We start from the raw sequence: 17,482 nt of genomic DNA on the forward strand, positions 1-17,482 counted from the left end.
ATATGTTTCAAGATATAAACAAATGAATAAAAATAAAAATTAAATTCATTTTTTTAAGAAATAAACATGAAAAGTCATCCTTGTTCTCTGTCATTAATATTTGAAAATGAACAATAGGTTTACTAATGAATAAAGTGTACTTATATTGTACTATATTCACATTTTAGGCCATTAAGGGCTATTTGAGTAGCACTAAAAGTACTTTAAGTGACAGTTGAGTGTATTTTTTATGAGTATTTGAGAATATTTCCGTCCATTTAGCCATTTTTGGAATGATTTCGGGTATATTTCACATTTCAATCACTCATAGCGACACATCGTTCGCACTGCCCTCATGTGGAAACAATGAAAAGTGCAGGTTGGTTTACGCAAAAGACTATAAACATGACAGCGTTATATCAAACCAGAGTAAATAAATACGACCCATCACTAGAAAACGATAAAAACGAAGGTTCTTTTGCTTCCATATCTGCTTCTTCGAAGTAATTAGACGCCACGGCATTATTCAATTCACGTAAAAAGCATAAAGAGTTATGTGTACTTACCAACATGGCCGCCGGGAGATGACGTTTCTTCCAAAATAAGCCAATTGATTGATAATCAAATGGGGTTATAACTAGCTCTTTTTTTAATCGACCGTTAGCAAGAAGGATGTTAAGAAATAAACATCCCGGCCTTACACTTCCGTCTCATTTAAAGTGACGTCACGCATTGTAACTGACGACAGAAGCAAACAAGACCGCCTTTTCTTGTCCGTAGTGATGCGTCTCAGTAGGCCATCTTACTCGGGTCAAAACTCCTCGTCAAAGTCAAAAGAAATCGCATCCGGGTGCTTTCAAAGTGTTTATTTTGGCAAGCACCATTCGAAACAGAGCAAATCGGTGTTCATGTCATGTGATAAATCAAATGATACACCCATGCAAAAAAAAAATCCCCGTGAAATGTACATACAATGCATTTATTGCAGAGAGATGATGTCGTTTCCGGTTCCGCCCAATTCCACAAGTGTGCCCGAGTTACAAAATCAACGTCGAAGTAGAAAAGCAAAAGGACGCAAAAAAAAAGTTCGAATGCGTCCCAATTGGCGAATGGAAAAAAGAATCTGATTGGCTCGGGGAGCCTGTTTAAACCACGCCCCACTTTAAGTCCGTATCCCGCCTTTTCAGCTCGTCCAGAGTTGCTTTAAAAAAATGTCAGATTTGAGTTTTGCGCGCCGCCACTCGGTCAAAAAGAGAATTGCTCAATTTCACTCATTAACTGACATTAACGTTCAATTCATTTGGACAAAAAAGGTTGAGATGGCTTAACTAAAATATGGTTTAAAAAACAAATTTTCCGCCAAAAATAAATAAATAACATTTAGTAAATTAAACCAATACTTTGCAAAAGACAACATGTATTTTCAATGACATTAACATTGAACATTTTGAAACAACAATTCTTTCAAAAAAAAATCTGTATAATAAATCAAAAAAATTAAATACGTTTTTCCATTTTAAAAAGAAAAAAAAAATCACATCCAAATAAAACAAAACACTGAAAAGAAAAAACAAAATAGAATATAAAACAAAAGCGGTTTAATATAAATAAAATGTTAAAAATCTCCCAATAAATTAATAAAATCCTATTTATAATTTTACAAAAAAAAACTAATTTTTACCATAGAAACATTTTTTTACAGAAACACTTTAAATAAAAGATAACATTTGCAACAAATTAGACAAAAACTCTGTAAAATAAAAAAATGGGCTTTCAAATAAATAAAATGTTAAAAATCTCCCAATAAATTAATAAAATCCTATTTATTATTTTAAAAATATTAATTATTTTACCATAGAAACATTTTTTTTTACAGAATAGCGTCGTCTTCAAAAAAATTCTGTAAAATAAAAAAATGGAGATAATTGTCCAATATTTTTTGGACGATTATCGCTGTCAATGGCAACAAAAAAATGACAAAAATTGGAATTAAGCTGATCTGATAAGAGGACAATTGTTGTCGTTCTTCCTGAGTTGCTATTTTGATAAATCAATCCAAAAGCCACAGAAAAAAAGGCGTTGTCATGTCATTTCACCTTCATTAGTCTTCCTTCCTCAGATGCTTTAGCTCCACCCACAAAATAAATCAACAAAAAACTGTCAAGAACATTAGAACAGCTAGCAGGCACATTTCTGCTAGCATGCTAACCATGGGCCTACTATTCTCTTGTCAAGCAGGCTCGCTAACTAGCTTGCCCATGTGGACGGAATGAGGACAAGAGCTAGCTAAATGCTATCTGTCGACATGTGCTAGCTAGCAAGCTAGCTGTCTCTCGTTATTCTGCCAACATTTGCCAGCTAGCTAACGAGCACTAAAAAGCTCAACATTCTGGATGCATGACTTTATAATAACAGAACATATTTTGGACAAAAATATACTGAAAAAGGTGAAAAAAAGGCTTCAAAATTGAACAATTCTTCCAACTAAGACGCCCCTCGTTTCTGCTAGCATGCTATTCATTGACTTTCTATTGCCATTTTGTCAGCACATGCTCGCTAGCTAGCGAGCTAATGCAATTCTTGTGATGTAACATGAAAATGTTTGTCCCCGGTGCTTTATTTTGGCGGTAAAAAGTAGGAAATGATAAAAAAAAACTAGTTTTTTACATGACAAATGACATTAGAAGTCATTTTTCAACTTTATAGCACCTTAAATTGTGCTATAAAAACAAGTGACTTCAAAATAAGAGCATGAAAAAACTAAAAAAAAAATGACATAAAAAGGCTTAAGTCTAAAAAAAAAGAGAATGTCCAACCCACCCAAAAAAAAGGTGTTAGCATGCTATCCTTTGAGACGCTAATCTCTTGTTGCCACAGAGCTTGCTAGCTAACTAGCTAGCTAGCACAGGGCTAATGGTGGTTGTGATGGCACCAAGAGAAAAAAGGCGGGAATTCCTTGATGTGTTGTTTTGGCTGCAAATAACAAGGAAATGCTAAAAGGCAAAATTGGTTTCCCACATTTTCATTGGCTCACGTGCTTGCCATTTTGTAGCGCCACCAACTGTGCTTTGAAATATGACAGCAAGTGACTTTAGAACACAAAAAGCGTTGAAAAATGACCAAAAATGCTCCATCGATAAATCAGATAGGAAAGTTTTCCTTCTTAGCCCCGCCCACTTGAAAAACACCAGAAGAGTACCAAAGAATTAGCCGCTAGCATGCTAGCCATAAACACACTACTCTCGTGTGGCCTTTTAGTCAAAATGTGCTTGCTAGCTAGCTAGCTTTAAACACAAAACCATTGTAAAAGTGATGTGTTAGTAGCTAGCTAGCTCATTATTTTCAACACAAAAACATTGAAAAAAAGTGACAAAAATGGTTGAATTTTGAAAGCCTATCGTAAATAGTTTTCCTTGTTGGCCCCACCCATTAAAGAAACAGAAGACCATGTTCCACCAAAGAATTAGCTGCTAGCATGCTACTCTCTTGTTGCCTTTTAGTAAAAGTGTTTGCTAGCTAACTAGCATTTAACACAAAACCATTGAAAAAAGTGACAAAAACAGCTGAATCATGAACAGATTGCAAATAGTATTCCCATTGGCCCCGCCCCCTAGAAACAGAAGCTCCACCCAGAATGAGCTGCTAGCATCCTTCCTTCCACATGTGCTTGCTAGCACTGCGCTAGAAAGCGAGTGGCGAATAAAAAAAATATAAATAAATAAATAATATCCATCCTCCATTGAAAAAAAAGTGGGCGGTCCCTTAGCGTTGGCAGGAAAAAACAGGAAATGACAGGGCGCTTGTTATTTGAAGCTCACACTCACCATATTGTAGCACCTTTTGATGTTTAAAAAGAGAAACAGGATTTTAGTTTCTTTTTAAAGTTGTTTTTTTTTTTTTAAAGCAACTCCGGCACGCCGTGGAACGTCTTGAAAAAGGGGCGGCGACCAGTTCCCCCTAAAAAAGAGGAGGAGGAGGGCGGGCGTTATACGGTGGTGACCCTCATGACCACCTCGCGGTTGGAGGCGGAGCCTAGGCGGGGCCGCTGGGGCCGCAGGCGTCCCAGCACGTGCAAGACGGTGTAGCCGCAACGGCGGTGCAGGAGAGTCCGGAACCTGCGGCCGCGCCGCCCCGCCGCGGGGGCGCCGCGGGGGTTGGCGCGGGCCGCCTGCCGGCTGGCCGCGTCGCCCGGGTCCTTGGACTTGTCGTAGTTGAGCACCTTCCACTGCTGGTTGACCGCCTGCCAGCGCTTGAAGATGCGGTACACCGACGAGCCCTCGTGGATGATCAGGCCTGTCGTCGAGTAAAAAAAAAAGGTTTTCTTTTGGAATTTTAGATAAAAAGACGATTAAAGCATTTGTTGACAGAATGACAACTAGAGCTAGCTAGCTCTTGTTGTCATCTGTCAACATGTGCCAGCTAACTTACTAGAATGTTGACATAATGACAACTGGAGCTAGCGACCTCGTGTTGTCATCTGTCAACATGTTGATGGGCGGCCATGTTCAAAAAAAAAATTGTTTCTTTTATCTAAAATACCAAAAATGTGCAGCTAGCACATGGTGACGGATGACAACAAGAGCTAGCTAGCTTACTTGCTTGCTAACTAGCTAGCACATGTTGACAGCTAGCTAGCAAGCTAGCTCTTGCTGTCATCTGTCAACAAGTGCTAGCTAACAAGCTAGCTAGCTCTTGTTGTCATCTGTCAACAAGTGCTAGCTAACAAGCTAGCTGGCTCTTGTTGTCAGCAAGTAAGCTAGCTTGTTAGCTATCTAGTTTTTGTTGTCATCTGTCAACAAGTGCTAGCTAATAAGCAAGCTAGTTCTTGTTGTCATCTGTCAACATGTTGACGGGCGGCCATGTTCCAAAAAATCGTTTTTCAATCTAAAATTTCAAAAATATGCAGCTAGCAAATGCTAGCTTACTAGCACTTGTTGACATAATGACAAAAAGCGCTAGCTAGATAGCTAGCTAGCACTTGTTGCTAGCCATGTTCAAAGCTAGGAAGCAATCTAGCTAGCTCTTGTTGTCATCTGTCAACATGTGCTAGCTGCAATTTTTGGGGGGAATTTTAGATGATTGAAACGATTTTTTGTGTGGTGTTTGTCCTTCTCACCTATACAGACGATGTCCATGAAGCCGTACATGCCGTAGCAGATCTGGAAGAGCAGGTCCTGGCGTTGCCACTTGGCCGAGGGGCTGAGCGAGGACCACACCAGCCACGAGATGCTGGCCATCAGGAAGAGCGAGCCCAGGACGATGGCCGCGATCTGGACCTTCTCGATCACCGTCAGGGAGATGGCCTGCCACTGACCACCGCGCAAAAAATACATTAGCCCCCAGAGTCAAGGTGTTGACATACAAATAAAATCACTATTTTACTTTATTTAGCATTAGCATCCTAGAGAAAACATGTTTAAAAAATAATGTTTGCCTCTACCAACATGGCCGCCCTGTGGCATCGTTCCCATCAAAGTTGATGCATTTAGCATTCTTGCATTCAATATTGGCCTTCCAGTAAAAGCCAAAAAAAAATATTTTAAAAAATAAAAATGAACTTGCCTGTACCAATATGGCCGCCCAAATCCCATCAAAGTTAATGCATTTAAGATTCACATTCTAGCATTCAGTTTTGGCCTTCCAGTAAGAGCATTAAAAAATTAAAATGAATAAATGAAAAAACAACAACTTGCCTTCACCAATATGGCCACCCTGTGGCAACATTCCAATCAAAGTCAATGCTCTTGCATTCATTTAAAACGACATGCTTATCCTTTAACATTCTAGCGAAAGCATGAAAATAACAAAATGAACATAAAATAACTTTCCATGCCTCTACCAACATGGCCGCCTTGTTGTTCTATTCCCATCAAAGTCAATACATTTAGGAAGAGCATTCAAACATTCAGAATTAGCCTTCTAGTCAGAGCATGGAGAAAAACAAACAAACAAAACCCTTTCCTTGCCTCTACCAACATGGCCGCCCCGTCGAGCCATTCATTCCCATCAAAGTATGACCAGACGTTTATTGCCGTCACGGGGAGCCCATTTCACGGACGGAGGACGCTAGATTCATTTTGTTCCATGGATACGGGCCCTTTGTCTCCCAGCCTGTCGCCATGGCAACAGCCGTCCGGCTCCACCAATGGGAGAGCCGCACGCCTGGTCGTGCTCTGTACAAACATGGCTTCTCTCTCTCTCGCTCTCTTTCTCCTTCCCGACCCAAAACGTAAATTTCACGCCAATGGATGGGGGACTTGAGCCCCCCCAACAGTCGTCTGGGGAAAAGACTTTTTTTTTGATTGGCTGTCGCAACACAAATGACTTCCTGGTCCCCGTTTCTGCCTAGCAACGAGTCACCACACAAACGTGACGTCAGCAACAAAAGGAGGGAAAAAATGTCTTGTTATGTTTACGACTTTTGATACGGATTAGTAAACATTTCACTTTTTGGATTAAACCATTCTCATTGTTCACATACTCATTTTTAATCAAAGTTGTGTTGCCAGGTTTGAGAAAATGGCCCCTCGCCTTTTGTTGCCAGTTTCAAGAAAATTCTGCTTAAAAAGTTACATTCAAATAGGCACCATTTGGGTATAGTACGTCAGCATAAACAAAACCAGCATTTTGAATGTAAACAAAGAATCCCGCCATAAAGCAGACTGAACCAAGTTACGACATTGGCAAGATTAACCCTTTTTCTTGTACAATGCATGAAAAAAAGAGGCCAAATGGATTTGATATGTTCATATACGTGTAACCTTCTTTTTAAGGGGCCATGTTGCGAGCTGAAAAGATTTGGGTTTGCTATTCGCAAGAAAACCTTCATACTTGAGGTCGTAACACATACAAAGCCAAAACAGGAGAACAACAACACCAACATTTTGAATGTAAACAAAGAATCCCGCCAAAAAATGGACCAATCCATTAAAACGGACCAAGTTAGGACGGTGGCTACATGAACGCTTTTTCTCGTATGCCACATAACCAAACAAAAAATGCAATATAGCCAATAAACTTGATTTGTTTATACCTATTGTTAGTTTTGACTCTTTCTAGGGGCTGGAAAGATTTGAATTGGTTCGTCCCAAGAGTATAATTCTTGTCTATGCAAAAAGGCGGGAAAATGCAGAACAACACTAGCATTTTGAATGTAAACAAAGAATCCCACCAAAACTACGGACCGATCCATTTAAACTGGACGCCAGGTGGGGAGGCCATATAACTGGTTTCGGAGCCTTTTTTGTGAACTAGTTTGGACGACGTGTTAGGCGTGTTAGGTGTGTTAATAAGCGTGTTAGGTGCGTTAGTTAGTACCTGGAGGGGGTTTTTGGTGCTGATGGCCAGAACCTGGTACTTGAAGTAACATAACTCGCAGCTCCAGGATCCCCGCTCGCTGATCCATCGGATCAGGCACGGCTGGTGGGTGCAGCGCACCGAGCCGTCGCAGCGGCATGGGCTCAGTAGCTCCCCCTGGAATTCACCCCAAGAATTACAACACACTTTAGTCTTTTACATAAAATGGGGGATGGGATGTACTTGCTCTTGTTTAAAAAGCCATTTTTTTACTGATTGTTAAATATATAAATTTTGTGTCTTTTTTATTTTATTTTACAGAAATGTATTTATACAGCGCATTGAAAATATTTTTAAAAATGTCAATAATCTATTAAAATCACATTTTGATGGGGTATTTACATCTGAAAAACAAGTGATTTCAATATGATTCTTATTTTAAATGTGAAAAATGACCATAATGAGATATTTTAGTTCATTTAAAAAGAAAAAAATATTGATATGAATATTCATTTTCAATTATTTACAATATTTCCTTGATTTTTTGGGGCATATTTGTAATATGAAAACATATTTTTACGATTTTATTCATTAGAAACAAAATAATTCTCCCTTTAATTCAATTTATTGTAGTTCTCTTGTTATTAAAATAGTTTAAAAAATATGAACAATAACAAGCATCATATTTTTTCAATTTAAAAAAAATCATTAAATTATAAAAACAAGCCCCCCCAAAAAATGATTACTTGGATTGAATTTCCTTGTAAGAAAATGAAGCTAATGATTTGACTGTTGGCCTTAATCAACTTGCGGAAAATTGCGCTCTCTCTTATGACTCATAAATAATAAACAAATTCACACAAACATGAAGTAACATGACAAGTTGGCCGCAGGGGGGAAAAAATGTTTTTTTTTTTTTTCCTACCCCTGCTCGTCCCCATTTGGATCCTTCCATCTTCCCAAAAATAGTACCCAATTTTGGAATGCTTTAAAAATATATATAATCAAAAGAATACCCTTCTAAAATGTTATTATCTATAGTCGATAACAAATCATCTTATCCAAAACCTAATTTTCACCCAAAATCCACATCAAGCGATCACTTTCTATTGGTTTCAGGGCAGTTCCGGTTGGTGTGATGTCACTTCCTGTTTACATCATATCACTTCTGTTTTTTATCAGGGCATATGAAGGTATTTTGGGACACTTCCTGTTGATTCCTGTGTTTTGAGGCATTTCTTTTTGGTATCACCTGACTTTGTTGGTATTGGCTAATTTCCGGGTCACTTCCTATTGATTTTGGAGCATTTTGGGTCACTCCCTGTTCATAGGGCAGCATTTCCGGCTTTTCCTATTGATAGTGTCTTTCCGGTCACTTCCTGTTGATACGTGTCAGTTCCTATTGATTTTGGGTGGAATTGTGATTATGGGTCATCTTGATGTCACTTGCTATTGGTGTTGGGGGAGTTCTGGGTCACTTCCTGTTGATATTGTAGTCTTTTGGGTCACTTTTTGTTGATATTGAAACATTTTGGGTCACTTCCGGTTGATATTGAAGTTTTTGGGTAACTTCCTGTTGGTATTGAAGCATTTTGGGTCACTTCCTGTTGATATTGGGTAACTTCCTGTTGATATTGAAGCATTTTGGGTGAACTTGCTGTATATATTGCAGAATTTGGGTCACTTCCTGTTGGTATTGAAGCATTTTGGGTAACTTCCTGTTGATATTGAAGCATTTTGGTCTTTTCCTGTTTATATTGCAGCATTTGGGTCACTTCCTGTTGATATTGCAGCATTTGGGTCACTTTCTGTTGATTTGTGGGCAATTACGCATCACTTCCTGTTGTTTTATGGGTGTTCCAGGACGAACACGTTAGTTCATTCTGCTATCCAACCCTCCCATCTCAACGGAAACGAATCTAAAGTCCAGGGCAACCCACCAGAATGCACCTGTCCGACCGGAACCCGGCGGCCGGGCACCTTACCTGCTCGAGGCCTTGGAAGCAGATCCTGCACTGGGGGCTCCGTAGGCTGCTGGCGCTGCTGGCCAGGGACACGGCGTCCAGTCCTTGCACCTTGGATACCTTGGACACCTTGTCGTCCAGGGCCAGGGGCCCCCTGGGACGTGGGTCGCTGCCGTAGTAGTCGTCGTCGTCCTCGTCGTCGACGCAGTCGTTGTCGCCGTCGCGAGCTCGGCAGTCGACCAGGGCCGGCCATCCGCAACCGTGGCCGTCGCGCGCTCGACAGTCGACTAAGGCCGGCCAGCCGCAGCCGTCGCCGTCTCGCCCCCTGTCGGCGGCGACTTGGGCTTGGGCTTGGGCGGCGGCGGGCTCGGGACGCCTCGAGTCGGTTCGCATCAACACCAGCACCTTCAGTTCATTGAGAAACATGCGGATCCGATACTTGAACATGTTGGGCCGCGGCGGTGGCGACAGAGGAGGAGGAGGAAGAAGAAGGAGAAGAAACGACTCCTTCCTCGCCTCGCCGTGAGCCAAAGTCAAAACGTTCACTCGTCACAAACACGCCGGGCCGGCCGCTCGCATCCTTCCGAAGGGGACTCGCGAGAAGAAAAGAGGGGTAACAAAGCCGTCGTCGTCGACGTCGAGGAGAAGGCCGGCCTACATGATGTTTGGCTAGCCGGAGCTCAAGACGACGAAGGCGGAGGTGGAGAAGGTGGAGAAGGAGGAGGAGGAGGACGGCGACTCGACACGGCGACACCGCGACGACGACGCGCCGTCCACACGTTCAAGCTCGTCGGCTGTCATAATCCGGGGCGCCGGTGTTTGCCTCTCATTCCGGTTGGGCGCGAGGGGCGTCCGGAGAGCTGGAAAATGCCGTCATTTGCATTTTCCGGCGGCGGCCGACGACGACGAAAACAAGCCGTTGGCTGGCTGGGCTGAGTGGCGCGAAAACTGGGCTGGGCCGTACCAACTTTGGGGTTTTTGCTTGCGGTTTGCTCTCGTCCAAAAACAAGGTGGCCAACCTTTTTTTTCTTTCTTCTTCGCCTTCGGCTTGCTCCGCGTTGACGTCCGCAAGGGAGGCGTCGGTCGGTCACGGGCGGCTAGAGCGACGGGCGCATCGGTGCTGCTGATTGGGATGCCGAGGCTCGTTCATCCATCCACATCACCCCCCTCCTCACTCGCTCGATCGCTTGCTCCTCAGGCAGCAGACACTTCCGGAAACAGCCTCTCTCTCTCTCCCACATCCACTGCTCACACGCTCTTATTTTGTGATGCTGTTCATCTTAAACCCATTTTCCCTCCTTTGCTCAGCATTTTTGGTCTAAATGGGCGCTATTTTGGGTCACTTCTTGTTCATTTGATGGGGGGGATGATTCATTTCTATGAATTTAGGCTCCATGAACTGTTGGTGCTTAAGCATTCCCCATCCACTCTTGATTTGGGGCTCACTTCCGGTTCATTTCAGGTGCCTTCATGTTATGCTGGGTCACTTCCAGTTCATTTAAAGTCACTTCCGGTGTATTTAATGTCACTTCATGTTGATTATGAGTCACTTCCTATTGAATTTTAGAAAGCAACACAAAGTGACCCAAAAACCGGAATTTTCAAAAAATTGACAGGAAACAACAGAAATGCCCTAAAACCAATAGTTAGTGATCTGAATTCAACAGGAAGTTACCTGAATCCTGCCAGACCCACAGGAAGTGGCCTAAAATTGGTGCAGAACAACAGGAAGTGGCCCAAAATACCAACATATCAACAGGGAGTGACCCAAAATCCCCCAGACCAACAGGAAGTGACCCAAAACCCACCCAGACCAACAGGAAGTGACCCAAAATCCCCCCAGATCAAAAGGAAGTGACCCAAAATCCCCCCAGACCAACAGGAAGTGACCCAAATTCACAGGAGTTGAGCGAAAATGCAGTAGGCTAATGGACATGTTCTTGTTATTCATAAAGGCAATCTTTATCTTCGCTCTCTCTCTCTCTTTTTGTCTTCCATTATTGATAAAGCACATGATGATCGACCTGTTTGTCTCTTTTCCCGCCGAACGCAACGGAACGCAACGCTTAGCCTTCCTGTTTGTTCCAGCGCAATTTGGCGTCAACACGCTGACATTTTCCATCCACGCCGCATATAATCTTAATTAGCATCCTTTTATTGATAACAATGGAGTCCAATTACGTAGTGTCCAATCATTCTTCTTGAATTAAAAGGAAAAAAATGACTTCCTGTTCATTTAAGGGTCACTTCCTCTTCAGTTATGCGCATTAACAGGTCACTTCCTGTTAATTTTTGGGCATTTATGGGTCACTTCCTGTTGATTTTTGGGAATTTACGTCTCTTAGGTTTGATTTTGGGTAACTTCCTTTAAATTGTGGGTCTTTCAAAGGTCACTTCCTGTTGATTGAGCTTTAATTGTTGTAGAACGTTGAACGGGCGTCCATTTTGGAGCAACCCAGCGGAAGGAAGAAGACCGGATGATGCAAGCCTATTTTAAAATGGAAGCCGGCCGGCCGGCCGATCGGGACAGATGGTCTTCTCTTTCTTGTCGGCCGTCCGTGCGGCGTCCGAGTGGCGGCCATATGGGCACGCGGGGCCAGGAAGGACGGGAAAAGACGGCATGGGACAAGAGGGGACTGGCGAGCCGCCATCGGAAAGGTTGGCTCAAATATTGCCCGAAGAAAAAACCCTAAAAATACTCATCAAAATCTACTACCAAAGGTTTTATCAATGAAAATTCCAGGTAATAATAACCCAAAATGGAGGAAAATAACCCTCAAATTAAAATCGAAATAATAAGAATATTTACCATGGTGCATTATTTTATAAGTAAAATTATTTTTGAAAATGATTAGTATGTATAGAGAATTTTTATACATGTAAAAATATGAAAATATTAAACAAAAAATAACATTTAATCATTGTAAACTAGAAAAATGTAAGAAAATTAAAACAGAATCTTACATTTCCACTTTAAAAGAATGATTTTTTATAATGAAAAAAAAAATCAAATAAATTGAGTAAATATTTACAATTTTTTGTTTATATCAATAATTAAAAGCACAAGTCCAATTTGCTTTTTTTTATTTGTAAAATAAATTCCCAAGACGAAGGGAAAAATTACATTTGGACCACAAATGCACACACACTAAAATCCAAATAACAAAAGTTACACTTGGCGTCCAATCACTTTTTAAATGATAAGACGGCAGCGAACAAACCTTTTTTCATTCGCCTCCAACCTTTCACTTCCAAGGGATTGGACGCCTAGCGTCACCTTGTGAAAAACTCATCAGAATTGCCAGCAGAAAAACAAATAAAGCTTTCTTTTTCTGTACCAAGATGGCCACCACCAAGCGACATTCCCATTCAAGTCAATGAATTGGCATTCAAATCAAGTCATAACCATCATGATAGGATTTCACCCGTGACAAAACATCGGTTATTCGGTTACCATTTCTGCTATTGACGGTGCCGGTGTCCAATTGGTTTGGACTGGGAGGGACGGCAGCAGACATAAATGGGAATAGAAATGGTAAATATTGTGGTTTTGTACTGGAAAGGATTTTCTATGGCTGCCGGATTCTCCCAGTCCAAAAGATTTTTTTTTTAATATTTAAAAATGTAAATTTTCAGTCTTTGATAAGGGACTGGACATCTACGGTAGGATGATTGGACGCCTATTAGCATCTGATTGGGCAGATAGGCTTGAAAGCGAGAAAACCATGTCATGAAATCAGTAGGAAACATTACAAATAAATTAAAATCTTTTCTTTGTACAAAGTAGTTAACACTGATCAACACAGTCATTATTGACAAAAAAAAATTAAATTAATAAATTTGCCAGGCCTGGATTGACATCATTTGATGGAGGAATACAGAAGTACATTAAAATATTATTTAGGAAAAAAATTAAATAAGGAATTAGATATTTAAAAAATGCAGCTAAAAATTTGAATTAAAAAAATAATAATATTCCTTAAGTTTTTTTAAATGTGATTTTCCCCATAACAATTTGTAATGTAGTATTTTAATTTTTAATTTCTACCTAAAATTTGTATTAATGCGAAAATACTGAATATAATTTTTTTTAGAAAATGTATTCAAAATGATTAGATTTTGCAGAAAAAAACATCAAAATAACAGGAAAGAATATGTATTTTTCCAATATTTATATTTGATTTTTTTAAATTTAAAATTGGGGCTTTTCCATTTTTTTTTGCTGATTTATTCATTGCTATTTTAATAGAATAATGTATTCTCCAATAACTTACGCTATAATAATGTCAAATATAAATCCAAGCATCAAAAAAAAGTATTAGTGCTGGGCAATATTTTTTGATATGGCATATGGATTTATTTTTTAAAAAAAATAATAGCCGAAAATCTTCCCAAAGTAGTGAATTCGCGATAATCGAGGGATTACTGCATTTGGCCCAATGTGTTTTTGTTCATTGCAGAATTGCTGAATGAAAGTTCAAAATGTATCCAGTAGAGGGCAGCCTCCAACTACCGTGAGCGCACACGCTTTGTTTTTTCAATTCAGAGCCACTGAGACGCCATTTTGTGTCATTTCTTCATAAAAAGCTATCGTGACAATAACAACCAAAAAATAAGGATGTAAAGAAATTGTTGATATATATCACCCAGCACTAGGTGGCGCACTTTGAGCCACAAAAAAATAAAAATAAAACAAACATTTTTCTGGCTTTTCATGGTCATTAAATAAGCGACAGCTAGCGTAAGACAGAACAAAAGCTAGCGTGGAAAGGACAAATAAAATATGTACAAAAACAAAAGTCTGCAGTCCGATTGGACGGCTGGCTCAGGTACAGTTCAGGGAATATGGGGATTTTTTTTAAATCATATTTTTTAAGCGTTTGTAATTTTGGACCCAAAAGTGAAAGACGCTCAACGTCCGTCTGACAAAACGAAAAACGGAAATCAAACGTGTGTCTGTGATAAGAAAAAAAAAAAAGAAAGGGGGAGGTGTTTCTCACGGGTGTGTGGGGTGGGCGGGGCTTGTAGGCTTTACCATTAGAGGAAGGCGCTGGGATTGGCTCGCGGGTCCTTCTGGTTCCTGTAGCGCACGGCTAGCCAAACTCCCAAAATCTGGAGAAGGAGGGGGAGAAGAAGATTGGACGGTGAGCGGACGCCGTCGGTCCAGTGGACAAAAATCAACGACCCCACCGACGACCAATCGTTCTGGCGACCAATCATTTTGACGACCGACCCAAACGTAACCAACCCCCTGGCGACCAATCAATTTGATGACCAATCCAATTGTACAAAACCCTGATGACCAATCATTTTGACGACCAATCAATTCGACGACCAATCAATTTGACGACCAATCATTTTGACAGCCAATCAATTTGGGCGACCAATCAATTTGGACGACCAGTCCACCGATGACCAATGCCCCAGCGACCAATCAACCCGACAACAAATCCCAGTGACCAATCAATCCGACAATCAATTTGACAACCAATCCTCCTGACGACCAACCCCACAACGACCGATCCATCTGACGACCAATTCCCCTATTGACCAATCAAATCGACGACCAATCCTCATGGCGACCAATCCCACGGTGACAAATCCATTTGACGACCAATCAATTTGATGACCAACCCCCACATGGCGACCAATCAATTTGACGACCAACCCCCACACGGCGACCAATCCCTCTGGCGTCCCGACGACTCACCTCGGTAAAACTGAAAAAGAGGCCGACGCCCCCCAGGATCTTGAGCGCTTCACTGGCGTGGTGAAGCATCATGTCGCCGCACGTGTAGCATTTAGCCGTGGCCTTGCAAGGCTGTGAAAAACAAAATGGCGGATGAGACGGGGGGTTTCGGTCAGTCGGGGGCGGGGCCACTCACGGCGGGACAGTCTCGCAGATCGTCCTCGTAGCGGCGGCGTTCCTCGGCGTCGATGGTGGTGTTGAGCAAGCCGCAGCAGTTGAGTTGAGTCTCCAGGTCCGTCTTGGTCTTGATCTCCAGCATTCCCCACGCCGATTTCAGGAGCACTTCCTGTCCGGACAAAAAAAATCAGGGCACTTCCTGTTGATTTTGGTCATTTTCAGGACACTTCCTGTCAATTTTTGTATCACTTCCTCTTGATTTTGTTGTTTTTCAGGACAAATCCTGTTCCCATAGAAATGAACTAACAACAGATCCCTCTGATGTAGCCCCGCCGGGGGTGACGGAGCCGACTCACCTGTTGACCGCGGTTCATGGCCAGGCAGGAGCACGACACCCCGAATTGAAAGAGGAAGACCACGAAGAGAATGACCATGTACTGGCGAGTCGGGCGTTAAGTAAAAGTAGGTTGTCGTGTGGGGGGCGGGGCCACGTTCGGATGGGCGGGGTAAAGGATACGAAGAAGAGCATGACTTGATGGTGGCGCGCCGCTCCCACCAGCCCCACGGCGGCGATGAGGAGGAGGAAGACGCCCACGGCGATGACGCCGCCGATGATGTGGATGCTGGACACCAGGCCGAAGCCCTTCCCCCACGCCGCCACGCCGATCAGCAATAGCCCCACCAGCTGGAATGGGGAAATTTAGAAAAAAAAATACATTTTAAGACAAAAGAAAAGGTGGTACGTTGGAAAGTGGTTAGTGAGACGGGCTAGCAGTCCCGGGGTCGAGGGTTTGATCCCCTGGGATTAGCCCCACCGGCTGGACAAACACCAAATTGGAAAAGGTAAAAAAAAAATACATTTTAAGACAAATTAAAAGGAGGTGCATTGGTTAAGTGGTTGGTGTGAGAGGCTCGCAGTCCTGGGCTCAAGGGTTCGATCCCATGTGTGGAGTTTTCCCAATGTTTTTACTCTGGGTACTCCAGTTTACTCCCACATTCCTAAAACATGCAAGCTAAGCTAATAAGCTAAATAATCATACAATAGACAAAAGAAAAAGAAATAAACATTAGCGTTAGCTCATTGCGCTCCGTGATTGGCTAACAACCCACTCCGCTCAAAGTTGGCCGGGATAGGCTACAGCACCCCCTGCGACCCTACAACAGAAATTGCATTTTTACCAACTACTTGCGTCTATTTTGTCTGCTAGTTGGGATGGGCTCCAGCACCCCCACGACACTTGGAAAATGAATGACAAACATAGTATACTTCCATTGCATTGTTTCAACGGCGTCAATGACGTCATCACTTGGCCTAAAACACAGCTACTCGGTCTAGCTAAATGCTACAAGGCTAACAATAACAACTACTTTCTACATTAGGAGGATAAAATAACCCAAACGTACCAGCAAATCGGGCCTAAAACAGTGGCGTGTCAAAAGAAAAAGGTTAAAAAAAGTGTGAGTATATTACTTCGGCGTTCAGGTTAGCTTAAATGCTAGCCGGTGGCTAGGGCGGCTAGCCAAGAGTTAGCCCGGTGTGTTAGCTCCGTAATGGACGCTCGACTCACCATGTAAACCACGTTCAAGGAGCACAGCGCGTTCTTGGAACACGTGAAGCCTCCGCAGACCATCTTGAGTCCGGTTTTGGGGGGCAAATATGAAGTAAAAGAAGACCGGAGACCGCTTGGGGAACGACGATTGTTTTTGTTGGAGGCTCGAGCCTCGTCCTCGTAGACAATAACAATGAGTAGATCGGACGGCAGCTGCGTCACACTTCCGGTTCTCCATTCACGTGTCCATATATTTTTATCTATGTGTTGAACCCTGTATTTATTCTGTCATTTAAACACTTTGCAAGGAAACTACAGGCATTATTTATTACATTTATTTTAAGGAAAAGAGGAATAGTTTTACTTTTTAAGTTCATTTCATTATTAAAAGGGAACATGTATTTTACATGAGTAAAATTAAAAAATGAAAACATTCGTTAATTTAAAACTTATTTTTATATTGAAAATTTGTTTTTGTTGATCCAAAAATGTTTATTTTCTATTTTTGGGGTATTTCTGTTTCTCTAACTGTTGATTTTGGGTCACTTTCTAATGATTCGACGCCATTGTGGGTCACTTTCTAACGACACGACGCCATTTTGGGTCACTTCTATTAACACTACGTCATTTTGGGGCTATTCCTAATTAGTGGTTGGGTTCCTGTATATTTGGCGCCATTTCTGCATCCATGACTGTTGATTTTGGGTCACTTCTAATAATACGAAGCCATTTTGGGTCACTTTCCATTAATACGATGCCATTTTGGGGCTATTCCTGTTCAGTGGTTGGCTTCCTGTAGATTTGGCGCCATTTCTGCATCTATGACA

At 41.8% G+C, this 17,482-nt stretch overlaps 3 protein-coding genes across 3 annotated transcripts in view; all 3 read right to left on the bottom strand.

Moving 5' to 3' along the window:
• The window catches only part of dnajc5aa (DnaJ (Hsp40) homolog, subfamily C, member 5aa), a 118,299-nt gene that overhangs the window by 85,677 nt on the left and 15,140 nt on the right, over positions 1-17,482 (bottom strand). The window lies entirely within an intron of this gene.
• LOC144195907 (E3 ubiquitin-protein ligase MARCHF9-like) lies at positions 945-10,636 on the bottom strand. Its single transcript, XM_077715786.1, has 4 exons — positions 9,261-10,636; positions 7,297-7,452; positions 5,096-5,288; positions 945-4,272 (listed from the first exon to the last, which is right to left on the bottom strand). Exons 1-4 carry the CDS (start codon positions 9,684-9,686, stop codon positions 3,965-3,967), a joined length of 1,083 nt encoding a protein of 360 aa, XP_077571912.1. The 5' UTR covers positions 9,687-10,636; the 3' UTR covers positions 945-3,964.
• Positions 12,307-16,867, bottom strand: tspan31 (tetraspanin 31). The gene is made up of 6 exons (XM_077715821.1): positions 16,674-16,867; positions 15,623-15,790; positions 15,462-15,542; positions 15,125-15,274; positions 14,950-15,060; positions 12,307-14,351 (listed from the first exon to the last, which is right to left on the bottom strand). The coding sequence occupies exons 1-6, from the start codon at positions 16,734-16,736 to the stop codon at positions 14,277-14,279; spliced, it is 648 nt and encodes a 215-aa protein (XP_077571947.1). The 5' UTR covers positions 16,737-16,867; the 3' UTR covers positions 12,307-14,276.

This window comes from Stigmatopora nigra, chromosome 1 (assembly GCF_051989575.1).
Source record: "Stigmatopora nigra isolate UIUO_SnigA chromosome 1, RoL_Snig_1.1, whole genome shotgun sequence".
Lineage (NCBI taxonomy): Eukaryota > Metazoa > Chordata > Actinopteri > Syngnathiformes > Syngnathidae > Stigmatopora > Stigmatopora nigra.